Source organism: Paramormyrops kingsleyae, chromosome 10 (assembly GCF_048594095.1).
Source record: "Paramormyrops kingsleyae isolate MSU_618 chromosome 10, PKINGS_0.4, whole genome shotgun sequence".
Taxonomy (NCBI): Eukaryota; Metazoa; Chordata; class Actinopteri; order Osteoglossiformes; family Mormyridae; genus Paramormyrops; species Paramormyrops kingsleyae.
Genome location: NC_132806.1, coordinates 23,652,000 through 23,671,253, shown reverse-complemented (window position 1 = coordinate 23,671,253; position 19,254 = coordinate 23,652,000). Strand labels below are relative to the sequence as shown.

The 19,254-nt window shown below is 40.7% G+C and overlaps 1 protein-coding gene and 1 long non-coding RNA gene across 2 annotated transcripts in view; one reads left to right on the top strand and one right to left on the bottom strand.

Annotated features, from left to right (window-relative positions):
* rxfp2l (relaxin family peptide receptor 2, like) overlaps positions 1 to 888 on the bottom strand; it is a 36,956-nt gene extending 36,068 nt beyond the window's left edge. The window contains exon 1 of the mRNA XM_072717550.1: positions 761 to 888. Within this exon, the coding sequence (XP_072573651.1) occupies positions 761 to 848 (88 nt within the window). The 5' untranslated portion in view covers positions 849 to 888. The remainder of the gene's footprint in view (positions 1 to 760) is intronic.
* Positions 889 to 2,833: 1,945 nt separating this feature from the next.
* Positions 2,834 to 7,827, top strand: LOC111859808 (uncharacterized). Its single transcript, XR_011993452.1, has 3 exons — positions 2,834 to 2,882; positions 4,473 to 4,592; positions 7,781 to 7,827. It is a non-coding gene; the product is annotated as an uncharacterized lncRNA (long non-coding RNA).
* The last annotated feature ends 11,427 nt before the right edge of the window (positions 7,828 to 19,254 follow it).

Below are 19,254 nucleotides of genomic sequence, written 5' to 3'. Positions count from 1 at the left end.
CAGAAGACTGCTTGTACATTTAAAGTTTCAAGACTTGATGGCTTTGGCTTCATTAGAACCAATAAATTAGTTTTTAAAATTCAGGTTATTGGATTTTACGTCTTTTGTCACAATTCAAATTGTGCACTATGATTATTTTAACAATCAATAACAAATGATTACATCCTTTGAACATAAAAATAATGGACTTACATTTTCACCGGTTATATCGCTCCCTATGACACGGCAATAGGACATTTAATAAGACAGTTTTACTTTTACTTTGACATTTTCATTGCCCTTTAAAACATACTACTAAATGATGTGCCCTGGTCCTTTAATTTATACGCTGTAAACAATGTACATTTCCTGCGTTAAATTTACGAGTAAAAACATACGGAGTGACTTTTACGAATTTGTGCCTGTAAAGTTATGCTGCCGAAGTAGGCTGGCTTATCCTGATGAGTCATTTTAATAGTACTACCAACGAATAATAAAGCACATGACGCTGGGAAAATAAACTTAACCCGAGCTTTAATTGTTGAATTTCGGCAGTAAACCTTTTTTCCCCTCCATGAAAATGAAAAAATAATTAAATAAAAACATTTTAAGTCACTGTAAGTATAAGTACATACATATGTATATATTGTTCATATATTTGTCCAAAGAAGGGAAATTACAGTTCCCGTGAAATGGGTTATTTCAATTATTAAGATTTTTAACCAGAAACATTACTTAAAATTCGTGAAGGAGATGGGTTATTGGAAAATAAGTGACTTACCCGAGAATGCAATTATGCCAGCTAAAAAAAGCAAAGTACGGAGAGGATGCATTGCGGCGGCTTTCTGATAATCCCAGATGGACACCATCACAGGCGGGGGAGCGCTACCGCTAACTGGCTCCTCAAGCTTCAGCTCGCCAGGACTAAGGGACACACACGCGCGAACGCAGGGGCGCGCGCATTCACGCTATCCCCGGCCACTGCATCGTCGTTATGGCTCTGAAGCGTACGCATGCACGCGCACCTACACACACAGGTACACACGTGTGTGCTCAAACTGCGCGCTTTATCAGTTATTTATGATCCAGGAAGCCCCAGGAGCCAGTTTATGCAGAGAGAATTATTCAATGAACTTCCTCTAGGTTTGGTGCACAGAAATGATCTGCGTGTGTACAGACATCATGTACTCAGCTGTATCTACCTAAATATTTCACTGCCATGTGTGTGCAGTCGTCTGTGTTGTATGTTTGAGTCTATAGGCTACCATAAATACGAGACGTAGTCATTTTTGTCTTCAGAACCCCCAACCCCCCCATGCAGCTTCCCGCCGTGTTTTAAACAGTGAAAGGATTCCAAGTGCACTGTGTATTGTAATTGCTCTCCCGTGTGATTTATTATTTTTTTCCAATTTCTCGTGGAAATAACAGTGTTCTGTTTTATTCCCTTGTTTTTATCACAGGTGTAAAAGATATTTCTTGGCAGTGTTAACAACATATGTTCAGTGTTAACAATTTAGACTTTCAGCACACTGTTTACACGAAAGAGGCTGTAGGCTATATAGCCGCGCTTCCAGTGGCTATTTGTTCTTAGCCTTAGCCTTACTGTGCCGCCTGCACTTGGGGGACGGGCTTTTTTTAAGGGTAGGCACCTGAATAAACCACTTAGTTTGGATCATTTAAGTCAAGCGTCTATCCTACCATCTGCGTTTATGGCTCAGAGGAAATGACTGACTGCGCGTGTATGAGTGCCAACCCCCCCCCCTCCCCCTCCAATCCATTCGCGTTATTCTAAAACATGACTTAGCAGCTGCCACCCCCCCCCCCCCCACACACACACACACACACAACACACACACACCCTCTCTCACAACCCACACAGCATTGAGTTTCTCCCGGATGGGGACTGGAAAAATATCCCCGCAAGGTCAAAATAACTGGTTTTTATCACATTTGTGGGTACATTTGTTACTACAGTACATAATAATAATAATAATAATAATAATAACGATACTAGTAATAATAATAATACAAGCAACTATACACGGTTCTGTATTATACCTCAATCCGCTAACCTCTGAGGTTATGTTCTCATGAGCATCACAAAGCAGTGAGTGGGGGGTTAGGGTTAGGGTTAGGGTTAGGGTAAGAGTTAGGGTTAGGGCTATCGATTAGCACCACGGTAGCCTAATTCGACAAAGGAGCTCAACTTGACAGAACACCGGCAGAGAAAACGGGTGAAAAAAAATTCTGTATATGACGTCATTTTCCATTTAGCTTGTAGTATAAATGAAACGGCAATGAGTGAAGACCATTTAATTTTTTTCATCATATATATATATGTGTGTGTGTGTGTGTGTGTGTGTGTGTTATTTGAGAGAAGAATAGCAGAAACCAAACCAGTGTAAAATAATTAGAATTATATTAGCTGCAATATTAAATAAGACAATAATGATAATCAATCAGCTATTCTGCTACTGAGTTCACATATACAATGTCTTTATTCTTAAGATTAATAAAAGTCACATTTATCTGACCCAGAAATGTGCAGTGTTTTCTGTTATAGCCCTCAAAAAAATAATTATGTGATGCGAGACAACTAAGATAAAAGGCTGAGGCGGTCTGCATGTGATTGTGTGTCTGTCCATCCATTGATATTTATGTTTCACCGTGTAATTCTTCTCATCCCCCGGGGGGGGGGGGGGGGGGGTGTGTTTGTTTTCCCACAATATTTATACCAAAATGGCTGCCTTTTGTTTTTCTTCCTTTCCGCTACCTTTGTTACTCTCCTCCTCCCAAAAATGCCCCAATCCATCCTCCCATCTCTATGGCCCTTCACTCTGTACACCATCCCATCAGGAGTGACACCCACCCAATGGAATTGGAGCCCAGAAGCCTAGCTGAAGGTAAAAAATTAAACCACAGAGCTTTGTTATTTTATTACTGAATTGGAGCCATTTATATCTAATATAAATAAAATATGTACAAATAATTTGCCATACAAGTGTTCAGTTTTGGAGTAGAACTACTGGGTGGTACATAAGCGACTTGAATCTAGCATATACAAACAAAACTGTAATGTAAATTCATGAACAGTATTAACTTGCCTGGTGACTGTTGCTGGGTTTCTTAATGTATACAATCCCTATATTCAACTAAAATGTATAGGCAGAGGTTTGCTTTACTGAAGATTCTTGGCTTATCTCAAACAAAGGTTGGTTTCACTGCTTTCTTCGCAGATATCCTAGCAGCAGTAATTAATTCAGTTACATTCCATCCGGAGAGACAGTTAATCATTTAATCGCCTTGCATATTAGACACAGTGTGACTCAAATAGCAGTTCATTTGCAAGTTTGAGCTATTACATCCAAACCAAAAAAAAAAAAAGTATTCACAGGCTTCTCAGTATTTAGAAAAGTAGAGACTAGTTTTTGACTGATTGAAATTAGAGTGATTACACAATTCCATGATTGCAATAAACACTGTGCAGAGGTGAAAGTGAACTGCAGTCATAGCCTAAGTGGAAATTGCATGACTCCAACTGCTTGTGCAACAGGCATGTATGCTGAACGCCGGCCTTTTGGGCACAGCATTGCCTCATGCTCACTGGCTGTAAAATTACATTATGAGCCATTGTTTCTCAGGGAATTGCACATAAACTAGCATTTTCTTTGGAGGGCTCTGTTTTGGAATAACTCCAGCAGACAGACACTGACATGGCTACAGATATTCCTTCCCGTTAAGGGAAAATGCACTTTTCCCAATCTAATCAATTATATATACTCTAAAATAGAATAGAATAGAATAGAATAGAATAGCCAGTTTTATTGTCATTCAGAAGATACACCGGTTAGTGCACATCAGAACGAAATTATGTTGCTTGACATACCATCGGCCCAGCAGAGTGTATTAATACAAAAAATCTTAAAACTTAAAAATATAAATTTAAATAGGAAATAAATAGAAAATAGAATAGAAAGTGGAATTAACATAGAATATACATAAAAATATATTAATCGCAGAATAGCAGAATAGTTATGTGTCCAGCCTGATATGCTGCTCGCTGCCATTGCACAACAATGAAGGGAGGCCAGAGAGCCACTGTCTTATCTGCTGCTAGCCAGGCTGCAGCATGAAATTGATTTCTCAAACCTAGCGACTACAATTAGGTTTTTAAAGAAACCTTAAGGGAAATTTTAATTAGATAATTAGATTTCTTAAATTAACTTAATATGGCCAGGTAATGTCATGCAAAACACCTTTGATGTGGCACTTTTGCTAAATGGGTAATTAAATTAAAAATATCATTTGTTGCAAGGTATAATAGATTTGCTGGTTCATACACATCTCTGCTTTTAAAGTCTTTTAACTTCCGCTGTATCGCTGCAGAGAATGTGAATATGAAAGGTGACTTTGCCGTACCTCAAATCTCAGTTGACAAAGGGTATCCTTTCCAAGCCGTACACCATCATTGATTGCTTGTCTGACCGTTGCAGGCATTTTCAGACCTGTCTTAAATCCCGTTATAAAGTACGGGGTGATATAACAGTAACAGAGTTCACTGCGGGCACCATTAGGACGCCTCCAGCCCAACTCAAGCATTCCAGGATTCTGAGGTAAGATCTCTAATCTAAATCAGGGGTCACCAGCATGGTGCCCGCGGGCACCAGGATGCCCCCAAGGACCACGAGTCGCCCGCGGACCTGTTCTAAAAATAGCACAACTCGCCAGTGAGCAGCATCTAAAATTTAATTTCATCCTGTTGCTATTCTTCTTTAATCACATTTGCATGTACTGTATATAGATTTGAAAATGAAATTGGAAAAAAAAGCATTTAAAACATGTTTATTAAACTGAGCAAATTTGTTATTTAAGAAGAGGGTATCAAACTGGTAGCCCTTCGTATGGCTCAGTACCCCTGAAGTAGCTCTCAGTTTCAAAAAGGTTGGTGACCCCTGATCTAAATCATAATCAAAAGATGAAAACCTCTGTGTGGTAATCTGAGAATATGCTGACATCATAATAGAATTTTAATCTAACTGAAGAATGCTTTTGCTACTTTCAAAGTAAATATCCATCTTAAGAACAATCCCAGGGGGGAATTAGGACCTTAATGTTGTCTAGACCTTTGGAATAGAATTGTGATACTGTATTCATCCATGTGAGGAAATTCTCTTTTGGCCTATTTCATCTTGCGCTCTAAGGTTGTATTTGAAATGTCCACTTGTTCATTCACTCACTCACTCACTCACTCACCATAAAGTGTTCCCTACATAGAACACTAAGTAGGGAATAAGGGCAGACAGAGGTTCATACATTTTGGACACTAGACGGGTGTTATGCTGCTACTAGGGTGACCACCTAATCCATGTCAGGAGGGACACTATGAGCTACAACAGGATTTGTAAACTACCATTTCATACATTTCAATTAAAAGGACCAGGATTTCACTTAAGCACTGGGTTCTTGCCGTATGCTGATTGGTCAGTCTCCTATAATCATGCATATGTGTCAGTAATGTTAATGCGAAACAGCTGGATGAGTCTTTCAGTCTAGGAACTAACCAAACATTTTAGCAGAGCACAGAACCCTTTCAGCTTTAAAGTAGTTTGTAAAAGCTGAAGTAGCTCATAGTGTCCCCCCTGACATGGATTAGCTGGTCACCCGAGCTGCTACATATTTGTGATTGTTATCTCTGTTACATAAACAAACACCAGAATATCACCTCTAGTATTAAACTACAATATTAAAAAATGTACTTTTTTTTTTAGTTAGTATTTTGTGTTAATGTTTATACTTGTTGTTCATTATTGTAATAATAATAATTAAAAAAAAAACCACGCCAGAACATGGACACCAATGCTGTGATTTTGGATAAATTCACAATGTAACATGACACAGCATGGAAATAAAAATAAAACGCTTCAGCGCAAATCTGCGCACATGTAACTTAATTTACAACATACTTGATTGTACTGTATCCACCAACACATTTTATACTAATCACCAATATACACCCATGTAAAATGCCTTGGGGCAACTTTTTTGTGAAAGACGCAATATTAAAAATAAAATGAATGGAAATACATTAAAATAACCATGTGCTTTGAAAGCAGTGATAAGCCCTGCCACTGGTGTTATAGTTCACGTGAAAGTATCTCATAAGAAAGCTACTTAACAACAGATCAGTTACAGTTCACACTGAGGATAGTTTGTCAAATATGATTTAGACACTCATGTTTCAGGCCTCAATGCATGATGGTCTCAGTTGCATGATATAGGGTACAGTTTCTGTGCACTACCTTTTGATGTGCCTTGCACCGATTTTGTAGCACGCTATGTAATCAGTGAAATTTACAACTGAGAATTCCAACAGCACCAAAAAATGGCCGACTTCCTATAGAGTGCAGGAGTGGACAATTTGAACACAGGCCAAGAGACACACAAACGCACATAAATAGGGGAGAATAAGTTTGGGGGGGGGGGGGGTCACAGTGCAGGGTCAGCTAGTATGCAGATCCCCTGGGGCAATTGGGATTAAGGTCATTGCTGAAGGGCACAACATTTGCATCACTCTCCCTGCCCCATGATTTGAACCAGCAACTTTACGGTCATATGCACATGGTTGTAACATATATAGCCGCCCATCATGTATATGCAGAGGTGCATAGTTCAGATCCAGAAACTAAAAATCCACACCAAAATTTTGTTCCAACCAACCAGCTGAGTACTCTATAACTGTGACTCTCTATACACAACTGGTTGGTTGAAACAAAATCTTGGTCTGGATTTTTACTTTCTGGACCTGAATGTTCCACCTCTGTGTATATGTGTTGTATACTGTATATGTTATATGTACCATAAAATTGAGTCTGCTTAAATGCTGCTGCTACTGCCTTTCATGAGCTGAATAGGTACTATGAGAGTTAAATCAATGCCAGTAAGATCCAGCAGAATTCCACAAGGTCACATGTTAATCACCGAATGCGTGACAAATCACATACAGTACAGCACACATGCCACTGCACTCTTAATCTACAGTGTGTATGCTGTTGCCAATTATGTTCCTCAAACGCTGCAGGAAAATCACTGCAGCCAGTCAAATAACAGGTCTAATCTATTGTGATAATATCTATGGTCAAGAAGGAAAGGAGGGGACTCATCTCAATCCACAGCAAGGGAAGGGATTTGGTAACACACAGCACGTTGTTGATGCTGGCTCCAGAAGCCTTGCAGATTTCTGTCTCTATCTAATCAAACTACCACTCTAAATTAGGGGCAGTACAATTAAATCCCTACTCAGCTTGCTTAATTCGAAACAGTCATACTCATAAGAGCATTTTAAGGAAATTTATTCTGTCCGCTATGCTATATTTTCTCTTTGAACATCTATCCATCTATTTTCTGCAACTGCTTGTGTTATGCAGAGTGGCAAGGCAGGGAATTACCCAGAATGGGGCACCAACCCATCAGAGGGCACGCTCAAAGTATGTCAACTTTGAAGATTAGTCATTGGTCTGTTTGATTTTTTTTTTGGGGGGGGGAGGAGGGGCAGGTGGCAGAGGTCTGTACATGGTGTGAATGAATATTTCACTGTAGAGGGGTATGATTATGCACGACATTTTTTACAATCAATATATACCTGCAGCCAGCATGGTGACTCGGTGGCTGGTGCTGCTCCAGGGCTGCCCTCTGCTCTCTTTCTGTGTGGAAATTGTTTTTCTTTGTACGCCATGTGAGTATCTCCCTGCTTACTTCAGTTTCCACAGACTGTCCAAAGATATTTATACTTTATTTACCATAGACTGGCATCCTGTCCAGGCTGTACCCCAGCCTTGTGCCCTGCGATAGACTGGCATCCCGTCCTGGGTGTACCCCAGCTTTGTGCCCTGCGGTGGACTGGCATCCCGTCCTGGGTGTACCCCAGCCTTGTGCCCTGCGATAGACTGGCATCCCGTCCTGGGTGTACCCCAGCTTTGTGCCCTGCGGTGGACTGGCATCCCGTCCTGGGTGTACCCCAGCTTTGTGCCCTGCGGTGGACTGGCATCCCGTCCTGGGTGTACCCAAGCTTTGTGCCCTGCGGTGGACTGGCATCCCGTCCTGGGTGTACCCCAGCTTTGTGCCCTGCGGTGGACTGGCATCCCGTCCTGGGTGTACCCCAGCTTTGTGCCCTGCGGTGGACTGGCATCCCGTCCTGGGTGTACCCCAGCTTTGTGCCCTGCGGTGGACTGGCATCCCGTCCTGGGTGTACCCCAGCTTTGTGCCCTGCGGTGGACTGGCATCCCGTCCTGGGTGTACCCCAGCTTTGTGCCCTGCGGTGGACTGGCATCCCGTCCTGGGTGTACCCAAGCTTTGTGCCCTGCGGTGGACTGGCATCCCGTCCTGGGTGTACCCCAGCTTTGTGCCCTGCGGTGGACTGGCATCCCGTCCTGGGTGTACCCCAGCTTTGTGCCCTTTGCTGCCTTGGCTCTAGCTCCCATTGACGTGGACCAGAATTAGTGTTTGGAAGATGAATGGATGGACAGATGAAGCATATATTTATCATGCAAGTAACATTTAAAAACAACAACAAACTTATCCATTATAATGTCATTTTGTTCCCCCAGAGGCTATTTGTTTAGACATTGAAATGCTAAATGCAAAGCTGAGCCGTAATAGCAGCCATGCAAAACTGACAGTGTTTGCTTACTTCAGTGTTCTTCAGTGTTTCACTCTGTTGCTTTTTGATTCATAATGAAGCTTTACTTCATTACGATGGATAATCGTATATGTGAATATGTGTGTGTGTGCGTGTGTGTGTGTGTGTGTGTGTGTGTGTATGTATGTGTGTGTGTGTATGTGTGTGTATATATATATATATATATATATATATATATATATATATATGTATATGTGTGTGTGTGTGTGTGTGTGTGTGTGTGTTTCTATAAATATGTAGCTTTTCTTAATCTGGGCCAAACTGATTTGACTAATTCTGTAACACTGATTCCAGAAGTGGCATCAAAACAACTAGTACAGCATTTTCAGTGTTTTAAAAATCACACAACACAAACAGAAAATCGCTATTATCTGCTATAACTCAAATTCCAGCATGATTCTATGCATCAGTCTTTTGAAGGGTGTCTCAAACAGATGCACAAACAAATTTTGTGATTAATTTATCTTATTGTACTATTATGTCCCATGTGGGTATAACTAGGATGATACTACTGGAAAATATAAACAAGATTTAGATAAAAAAAAACAATTAGCTATCAAATAACACGAGGCAAAAAAGATTAACTTCTAGGTTATTACAGCGACTACAGGGATGTCGACCACAGGTTAGGGACGCATATGCTGATTTAAATTTGTTTCCTTTTTAAAAATCTCAACGTACCCTGGAGTGCCTTGAAAAGGTTTTATACAGTTATCTATGTCAGAGTTTATTCTACAAATAATAGAAGTATATATTAGAATAATAAAGCAGCAGCTTGAACTCAACAACTCCCTGGTTTGTACCCCGAGTTTCCTGGGCTGGATTCCAGGATTACTGCACTGAATGAATTAATTAATGAATCAATCAATCAAATTGTAAATAAAAGGATGAATGAATGAATCAATCAATCAATCAATGAGTCAATGAAACAATCAATGAGTCAATGAATGAATCAATGAATGATTACACATTTTTCACAAATAACATAATTTGTGCATTACATATTTAGTATAAAATTATAAGACTATCAATTCAAACTATTGAATTCACATTCAGAAGGCACAGGATATACTATTTTTTTTTCCATTGTAATTAATTATGTATATGAAAACCACAAAAGTTACCCACATTTGCATTATTGAAATTATACCACATTGCCGTGAAAGAAATAATTTCATATTTTCAGATGGTATTTGAGAAGCCATCCTACTCTTTTCCACAATGGTGCAGCTGTTGACCCTTGTGGTGAGATGGTAAAGCTTGTCGACTGGGGGGAGTTACAGTTTTATTAGACAAGGTTAACTGAAGCACCTTTTCAGCAGAGGTCAGCGGGCTTCAGCTTGGCCAAGCCCATACACTAAAGCCTCCTTTTGCCAGTACCTGTGCTTACTGTATTCACTTAGCAATTATTTGATCCAATTGTGTCGTACTGCTGCCATCTACTGGTTATTTTGGAAATAAAAAACAATATTTCAAAATGATGTATCCATTTCCAGCTCAATAACCCAACTTCCAAACATCTACATGGGTTCCCAATACAGGGCTCGGGGCCTACGTCACAGAATTTCACAGGACAAACTACAGATGGTAATTGATTTAGTTTTTTCCAATTCAATATATTTCTATATACACAACAGTCACACCAAGGTGCTTTACATGGGTATGTTGTGATGCATTCCTGTATCATTTATTCGGAATAGTTTAAAAACAGGGAAAAGGGGAGACAAAGAAATGAAAGAAAGAAATAAAGCCAGATGACAATGGAGGAGATTAACCAAAAACTCCCAAGTAGGGAGGAGAAAAGGTCTCTGGGGGTGCAAGGTCAACCAAAGTGTGTTCAGTGGTCAAGGGCAAAGTCCATCAATGAGTCAGTTCTCCACGTTGGCCTGTGTAGGGTTGCAAGCTGTAGGCTGAACCCACAATGTTACAGCTGGTAAGTCACATCTATGATGTCACCCTTCTATGGGACTGAACCAGGACCCACCCTGGGCACCATCCGGACATGTGGGAAGGAAGGCAGAGAGCATCGGTGGACAAACACAGTAGATCAAAATGATGAATAAATTACCTTGGTCTTTAGGAGGAAATCAAAATACCCAGTGAAAGCCCATGTGACAGAAACTCTATACACACACACACAGGTTTCATTTCTATGGGGAAAACCCTAATCCCAACATGACGACCTTAACCCCTACCCAGCCCTGACCTTAGCCATAAGTAACCAGTCAAAATACGAGACTTTTGGCATTTTTAGTTTTTTGATTGCATTCACAGATCTTTGTGGGGACCTGAAACATGGTCCCCACAACGTCAAAATAACAGAATTGGCTTGGGAAACATAATTCACACCACACACACACACACACACACACACACACACACACACAGCAGAAGCAGGATTAGAGCCCCCAACCCAGTTATTGTGAAGCTAAACTGAGCCCTACTGATCCACCTTGGCACTATATTTGTTCATTTTCCATGCACAATTTTATCTTTGAGATAAACAGGCAAAAGACACGCAGATAAAACCGATAACTCGGTGGGAGGGGGGGGGGGGGGGGGTATAGTGTATTCCTCCATGTCAGCATAAATGTTTCCGACGGCCAGATATCACACTGAGATCACAATCACTTAGTGGTGCATTTTCATGCTCTGTTAGCTCTGTCAAACACTGATATAGATGAGTCACCAGCACTAAAAACAGACACATAAAATCCGGATGTTGAACAGCAGAAAATGTACACAATACTAGGGGGATACACTTGAGGTGTGACCGTCGGGAAAGGCAAGTTTGATGGAGGAAGGACGTTAAATCATGGGCAGTCATTAGGTGATGAAATAAAAGCAATTACATTGGCAGGATAGTCACACTGATAACATTTGCTTTCTGTGTTATCAGAATGTTTCTTTATTTTCCAAGGGCAACTCTGTAACTGTGACACTGTAGAGATATAGGTGTTTGCTCTTTTTTTATTACAGTTTCACTGTCTCCCTGCATGTAATATTCGAAACTACACCCCAAAGAAAAATGACACATTATTAAACAAAATAATTCTCAAAAAAAGTAATCTCACATCTAACCAGCAATATACAAGCAGCCTTTAATTGCTTAATATTACATTCTAGGTTAGAAAAGATCAGTAACTGGATAATGATCAAGTGCGAAAATTACCAGTGAACACATTCTGTCATACATCTGCTTGCAATAGGAAACATTTTACTCTTCAAATGTCATTCAACAATTATCTGAGAAATATTACTATATCTCTAATTAGGGGTGTAGGAGAAGAATACATACCCTGGCAGATTCAGGGGGTCCAGCACTTTACAGGGGCCCTTGAATACGTAAAACTATTAAACTATATGGGGCCCAAGGTGCCATTTTTTCAGGGGGCCCAGAATTTCTAGCTACACCTATCTAATAAAAAAGGTCCCATTAGACTGTATCTCCAGCCTGGTTTGAAAGCTACTATAGATCTACTGTAATTATGCTATAGTATTATATTAAGTATGCTATAAATCTCCTGTAGAGCTTTGAATTTTAAATGTATCCAAGGTTAGAAATATTAAAAACACTGTGCCAGCTTTTATGTGTCTGACATTTCATTGAATACTTTGTTTCTTTATTCATTTGTTTATCTGTTTAGCATTCATGGTAACAAACAAAAATACTTCTGAGAACACAGAAATGGTAATAAAAAGAAGTTCTTAACCTTTATTTATCCTCCAGGGGGATTATTTATAAATCCCCCCCCCCCTTTTTAATTGACGTAGCATAATACAAATACATCGAATGAATTTCAGGAAAAGGCATGCCTCCCTACAAAGAAACAAACAAATAACAAGAAAGCATATGTTGCTATACGACATAATGATTTCCTGCTACTGGCTCAGTATAGATACATCGCAGTTATTGTTTGACAATACAGTGGTGCCATATCATTTTGAGAGTTTTTGCCTTGACACCTGCACAGCAGAAATTCTGTAGCTCACTGTAAGTACTTATTACAAAGGCAATTAAATACAGTGGCCTCTGTAATATCTATAATATATTAATGCATAATGATACACAGTATTATAGTAATATATAACACGTTATAGTTAAACTTGATGTGTCATAGTTCCCTAGTTGTTGGATATGGTCCTGTGGATGTCTCTCTTAAACAACCTGCCTACCACCTTTGCTCTTAGCTGTGATGCTTTTCATTTTGGACACACCAGGTCTTCATTATCCTCCTTCGACGTTCCAACTCTTGGCCCCCAAAATACATTTGACTGTTCTTCTGGAATGTGGTGAAGATTTTTCAACGGCTTCTGTCAAAATTGGCTTGTGTCAGAACTGGATTTCGGTTTGGAACCAGCAATACTGTGCTTTTTGTGGGGATCCATAATAAGTCCATTGCCTAGAGGAAGGCGCTAAAACGGCTTTGGCTGAAAAAGTGCATTTTTTCGTGTCGTTTGTTTAAATTCACTTCATTCATTATTAGGATGTGAAGTTAAAAACGAGGCAGGAATAAGATTGTTCTAATGGTTTCACAGACTTTCTGTCTCCACTGTTTTTGTCCAGAGGTTAGGAGTCAGGCTTGTTTTGTGTGTTTCATGTATTTTTTTGGGTGGGGAATTCACTATACTGTATAATCCCAAAATGCGGCATTGCAGGTCATTCTTTAATGTAGATGTTGGGTAATTTACCCTGTCTCTGCTTTGTTTGTGTGTTTTTGCATGTTTCCCCGCATGTTGGTCATGGTTCCATCCTGCAGCGATGCACATACTGGCATCTGTGAGTTACCTGTAGCGTGTGATTGTACGTGTCTCCCGCGATGGGCTGCTGTCCCTTCCAGGATGTCTCACTGCCTTGTGCTCTATGCTGCCCCCAACAGGCTCCAGCATTCTGCGCAGCCCTGTTCAGGTAAAGCATTAGAGGATTGGCTGCATAGATAGATGTGCTTTATTGATCCCAAAGTGAAATTCAATCCGTACAGTAGCAAAGGGAGGGTGCAAAACACATGACGAAGTACAAAGACAGTGTACATAGAGCAGACAATGATTTATCTGAGCAAAAAAAAAAGTAGATGCACTTTATATAGGTGGTATTCATAGAGGGACATAGTTACTTATGAGGTCATGGGTGATATTCACCGTGTTGAAATGCTGTCCTGGGATATTTTATAGCACTGAGGTGCCAGATGGCAGCAAATAGAAAAGAAACCCGGTAATGTTTTTCAGCGCACCATGCTGCAATGAGCCAGTGGCTAAACGGACTCCAGAACAGCGCCACGCGGTGGAGATGTGCAGGATCGTTCATGATGCTCTTTAATTCTGCTCCCATCCACTGTTTTGCTACTGCCTCCAGTGGTTTCTGGGTGAGTCCTGTGATGGAGCTGGCCTTCCTGAAGAGTTTGTTCAGGCTTCTGGCATCTGCTCCTTCCTCCTCTCTTGCCTCCCCCCCGTCTCCTAAACTGATACCGCTTCCCATGGAACCCACAGCCTAGTGAACTAAGCTGGACACCCTGGACTAATAAAACATCCTCAGCAACTGATGCATGTGTCAAAAGACCTTCTCAGAAAGTAGAGTCTGCTCTGGTGCTTCTCGCGCAGTGCTGCTGCGCCCCCCCCCCCCATTCATCCACTCCAGTCCGCTTTTCAGCTTGACCCCCCCAAAGTACTTGTAACACCGCACCACCTCCATTTCCTCCCCCCGGATAGCGGCTGCTGTCAGGGGCTACTTGACATGCTGGAAAATCCACCACTAACTCCTTTGTCTTGCGGATATTGAGCCACGCGATTCTCGCTGCACCACAAGACAGTGTCCTACACCAGCCTCCTACACTCTGACTCATCTCCATTGTCAATACCCCCTAATGTTTAAGTAGTTTTAATGTAATATGAAACATAGCAATGCATCTCTGTAAGGCAGGCATTGCACACAAAAAATGAATACTTTTGCCAAAGCTGTCACTGACCATATCATCTTCACATGTAAAAGTAAGAGCTTAGCTGATACAAGTCAGTTTGAATAACTCAGCACAAATGTTGTGGTACTGCTGTTTTGGAAAGTGATCTTCTGTTCATTGTTACTAGAACTATATGGAATATAAGAAAATTAACACAAAATAAAGGTAATTTGAAACAAGATACGCAAAATACTGTTTTCAACGTAATGCTTTGTGGTAAGCGCAAAAAGTGGGTTTTCATTTATAACTGACAAACTTGCGGCTAAAGGGGAAAAAAAAGCCCTAGCTTTCTCCACATTTTTTGATTTAACCCATTCTCCTTTCTTTAAAACGATGTTTCTTTAAAACGATGTGTGACTACTATCCGACTACACAGCTTCTCCATTAGGAGATGCTTATTATAAAAGAAAATGTGGTAACAATTTACGTAATGCACTGTAATGGTAGGCGAAAGCATTAAGGATGCTTTTTAGTACATTATGAAGGTATCTATATTGCATTATAGATGAGCGCTTCATAAAGAATTCATAATGTATAGGAAACACGGCTATAATGTGTTATGTCTTTTTATAAATATTTATAGCCATGTTTATATTTTATGAATGCATTATTATGTGTTACGAATGTGTTCGTAGATTCTTATACATACGGCATTCAGAGAAAGTGTTAGATCCATGCTTTTTCAGAAAGGACTGACCTAAAAGGGGTTTGCAGTGAGTTTGGATCCCTGGAAGCACAAGGCAGGGGGACTCCTGTGGAAGATACACATCCCACCTGCTTGTTTTTCATTCCCGTTCGTCGTTAGTGGAGCCGTGTACCCTGACAGGCTGCCATCGCCTATCTGAGTTATCCCACCTCCTGTTTCACCAGGTGATTTCCTGTGTCGGCTCTTAGTTCGACTCCCCGCGGGGCTTTCATCACCGGCATTTGTCTCTATGGGTAAAGTGTCCATTCGGAGATACGCTGAGTATTTGACTGTCACCATACTGGCCGCAGGCTTTGGCTTGCCATCTGATTTGAGCCCTGGCTCGCAGCTACCAAAATGATCCGTGCCGGGTGGGAGAAGCTCAGCCTCCAGGAATGACTCCAGCACCAGGCAACACATCGTGTCTGCAGACTTTTCAGCTCCCACTGGAGGGAGAAGCTGCTAATGATCTGCTGGAGTTGGAGGCATCATTAGATACGTTGCAAAGCCCAGGGCACACAGCTCTCCTTGTTCATCAGCGTTCACCTCTGCACTCGAGGCTAATTAGTGAAAAACTAATTTAATAAATTAACTTAAGACTTTAAGGCTAATTAAGAAATGGAAGAAAAGCCAGCCTTTGTAGCAAACTGCCAGGATCAAGACCAGGTCACGTCTATCCATTTTCGGAAACCGGTCACGAGGGGGGCGGAGGGGGGGGGGGGGCTCCAGAGTCTATGGGCATGAGGCAGGGAACAACCCAGGATGGGGCGCCAACCCATCGCAGGGCACACTCACACACACACTCACACACCAGTCACTCACACACGCACACCTATGGGCAACTTGGCAACTCCAATTGACCTCAGCATGTTTTTGGACTGTGGGGGGAAACCAGACCACCCACAGGAAACCCCAGGACAAGAACATGCAAACTCCACACGTGGAGTCCCAGCAGAGACTAGAACCCTGGCCCCAGAGGGGGGGTGAGGCAACAGTGCTTAGCACCACACCGCCCAATCCAAATATCAGTAATCCAATCACATTTTGAATTACATTGATATTAGTATTCATTAGGCTCAGCAGTCATAGGAATACCTTGTATGTAGGTAGCATAGCTTGTCAAACAGCTGTAAGCTTCCTTGGATTTTGGGAAAAAGCAAAGAATGTTATAATACACCCAATTCTTACACAACATAGCAGCCTGTGCATAAGTGCAAGTACATACATATCACAAAAACATGTGACACACTATAATGTCAGTTGTCGATTTCACCAGTTTTCCAATACACACATGAACTTGAAATTACATAAGATTTTTAGATCTATGAAAAATGTAATCATGTGTTGTGTGTCTCTAGAAAAAGTTACACAGTAACTGACTTTATGGGCTCATTTTTTTCCTACTACAAGCATGGAGGTTTCTGATACAGATACTAATGTCTTCACATAGCAAATTCCAGGCTAATTTTAATCCATGACTTAGAGTATGTTTCATTCCAGGTGTCATTGTACATAAAATTAAAGTGTTCTTGGAAGAAACAGAAAGAACGTGTTGACCTGCTTTCTAAGAAGATTCAATTCTGGTTCTGCAGCAATGGAAGGAGAAGCTGATCAGGGTGTAAGTCCTGCCTAGGGGTTAACTCAAGGGGTGCTGGACCTGCTACCATGAATATATCTTCCTTTGACGTAAATGCTAAGGCTCAGCATTCTTCAGTTAAACTTTATATAATATGTTTTTTTTACCTGTTGTTCATACAGCCAAATAAAATGCATTTTCTATATTGCAAAAATCTAATTTAAAAAGTTGTTCTTCAGTCTTTAAACTGTCTTTTAATTCATCCTGCAAAATCTCCAGCCCATTAGTCCATCAACATTTTTGAGTTCATTAAGCTCAGTTGAAAAATATTTGCTACATGCAAGGAAGAGCAAGAGCAAACATTTCAGAATATTGTATATCTGAATTTTCAAAGTTCAGTCAGCCATCTTAATAAACTCCCACAGTTGTGACGTGCTCATGTACAAAAGATACCTTCTGACACTTGGCTGACATGAACAACATTATCAAAACTGACCCTAATCAGCATTAATTATATTAGCTTTTCTTGGAGGGTGGGAATGAATTACTTATATGGCTTATTAAAAGACATGGGGGCATTCTTTTAAGCTTGCACTGGACCCAAAACAGCACTGATGAGAAGACTGATTCAAGAATTAATTGTGATCCTTTATTGGAACTAGAGACATTTAAAGGTATTGAATAATTTAGGCTAGTGAAACAGTAACGCAACAATAATCAAACAGTTCTGAAATGTCCTGGTGGGACCCAAGAACGCGTGACATTTCAGAATGCTGTGACCTTCTAATAACCTTTTTTTCCAGGAAATGACAACTGCAAAAGGGAAGGCCACAATAATATTTAACTGCTGGGCCATTCCACCGAATGGGTGCCATTTGCTTGTTGTAACTCTTCCAAATTAAACTTATTTTTTTATCTTTTTTCAACTCTGAATCTAATAATACATATATTTAACTATTCAAAATATGTATTGGTCAATCTCAGGCAGCTTTATTTAATCTTTTACAAGGTTTCTAAGCCGAAGATGGTTACATTTTTCTCAGTCCTGTTACCAAAACTCATGTGACATTTAAAAAGCATGTTTAAAAGCATGTCAACTAATTCCTTTGAGGTTCTCTCAAGAAAGTGTTTATTTTAAAGAAATGGTTGACTACATGTTCAAATAATTGATATTTATGACTTAAAAATCACTATATATGCATGCACGTTGTATTTTTCTAAAAGATGCAAAGCCATTTTTATCTTTTCAAGAAAACTCAAACCTGAAATTGATAAAAAAATTTTATCATGTAATTTATTAAACAAATGGATAAATGATGGACCAAACATAATTGGAAAAAAAGTGGTTTATCTTTATTTTTTTAAAGAAAAATAATCAAGTAACAGGAGTGAACACTCGGTAACAGGAATGAACACTCGGTAACAGGAATGAACACTCGGTAACAAAGACATGTGTGCTCGTGTGCGTGCATGTGTGTGTGTGTGTGTGTGTGTGTGTGTGAAAACAAACTTGTCTGGCCTTTTCTAAGAGATCTTCTCTAGTGTGGCCCAGAGCTCTTTTTCGATTTCCATATAGCGACCTGTGACTGGCCTCGGGGGTGGGATGATACACAAAACATCCTCAAAAAGGTACCAAAGCACGTCTTCACGTGCTGGCCAGAAAAACCTGTTGACCCCAATTTTGTGCATGCAACGGACCTCAACATGTGTTTCACTTGTATCTGTGATGATGCCAGGGTATAGATCACCCTCGTACTTCACCATACACCATTTACCAACAACTTCAGGACTTTGCCACTGAACTTCCATGGCTGTGGGAGCCGTCTGTTGATGACTGAACGTGAAATGCGTTGCATTCAAGCAGTCACAGGTCAGGTTTTGTTTTGTTGTGCACAAGCAGCTGACGTCTCTGTATGTCAGTTCTCCTTGGGCTATGGTCACTGCCTGATGCATCCTCATGGTGGATGGAATTGGTGGCACATCATTGGGCATCTCCAAAACTGCCTTCTCAACTGCTTCCTCACTGACAAAAAACAACTTGATTGTTGTTTCTGCCTTTTGCAACACAGCATACAGCTCTGCAGCATTAGGAATGTCTGTCCCTTTGCTGACCAGACTGTCAGCCCTCCTCTTCAGGGCTCCTCCCACACCATCTGGGGCACCCTTCCCATGGCTCGCCTCAAAGAAGTTCCACGTCCCAGCAGTGAATCCTCTTCTGAACAGCTCAGTACAAAACATGAAAAAATTCCCTCGCTGTCTATACTGAGTGCATGGGCCATCACTGTAAAAATGGATGGTGGAGACCTCTGGATGTGCAATCTGCACGTAATTAAGCACTGGTGACAAGTGCTGCCAAATTGCTGGT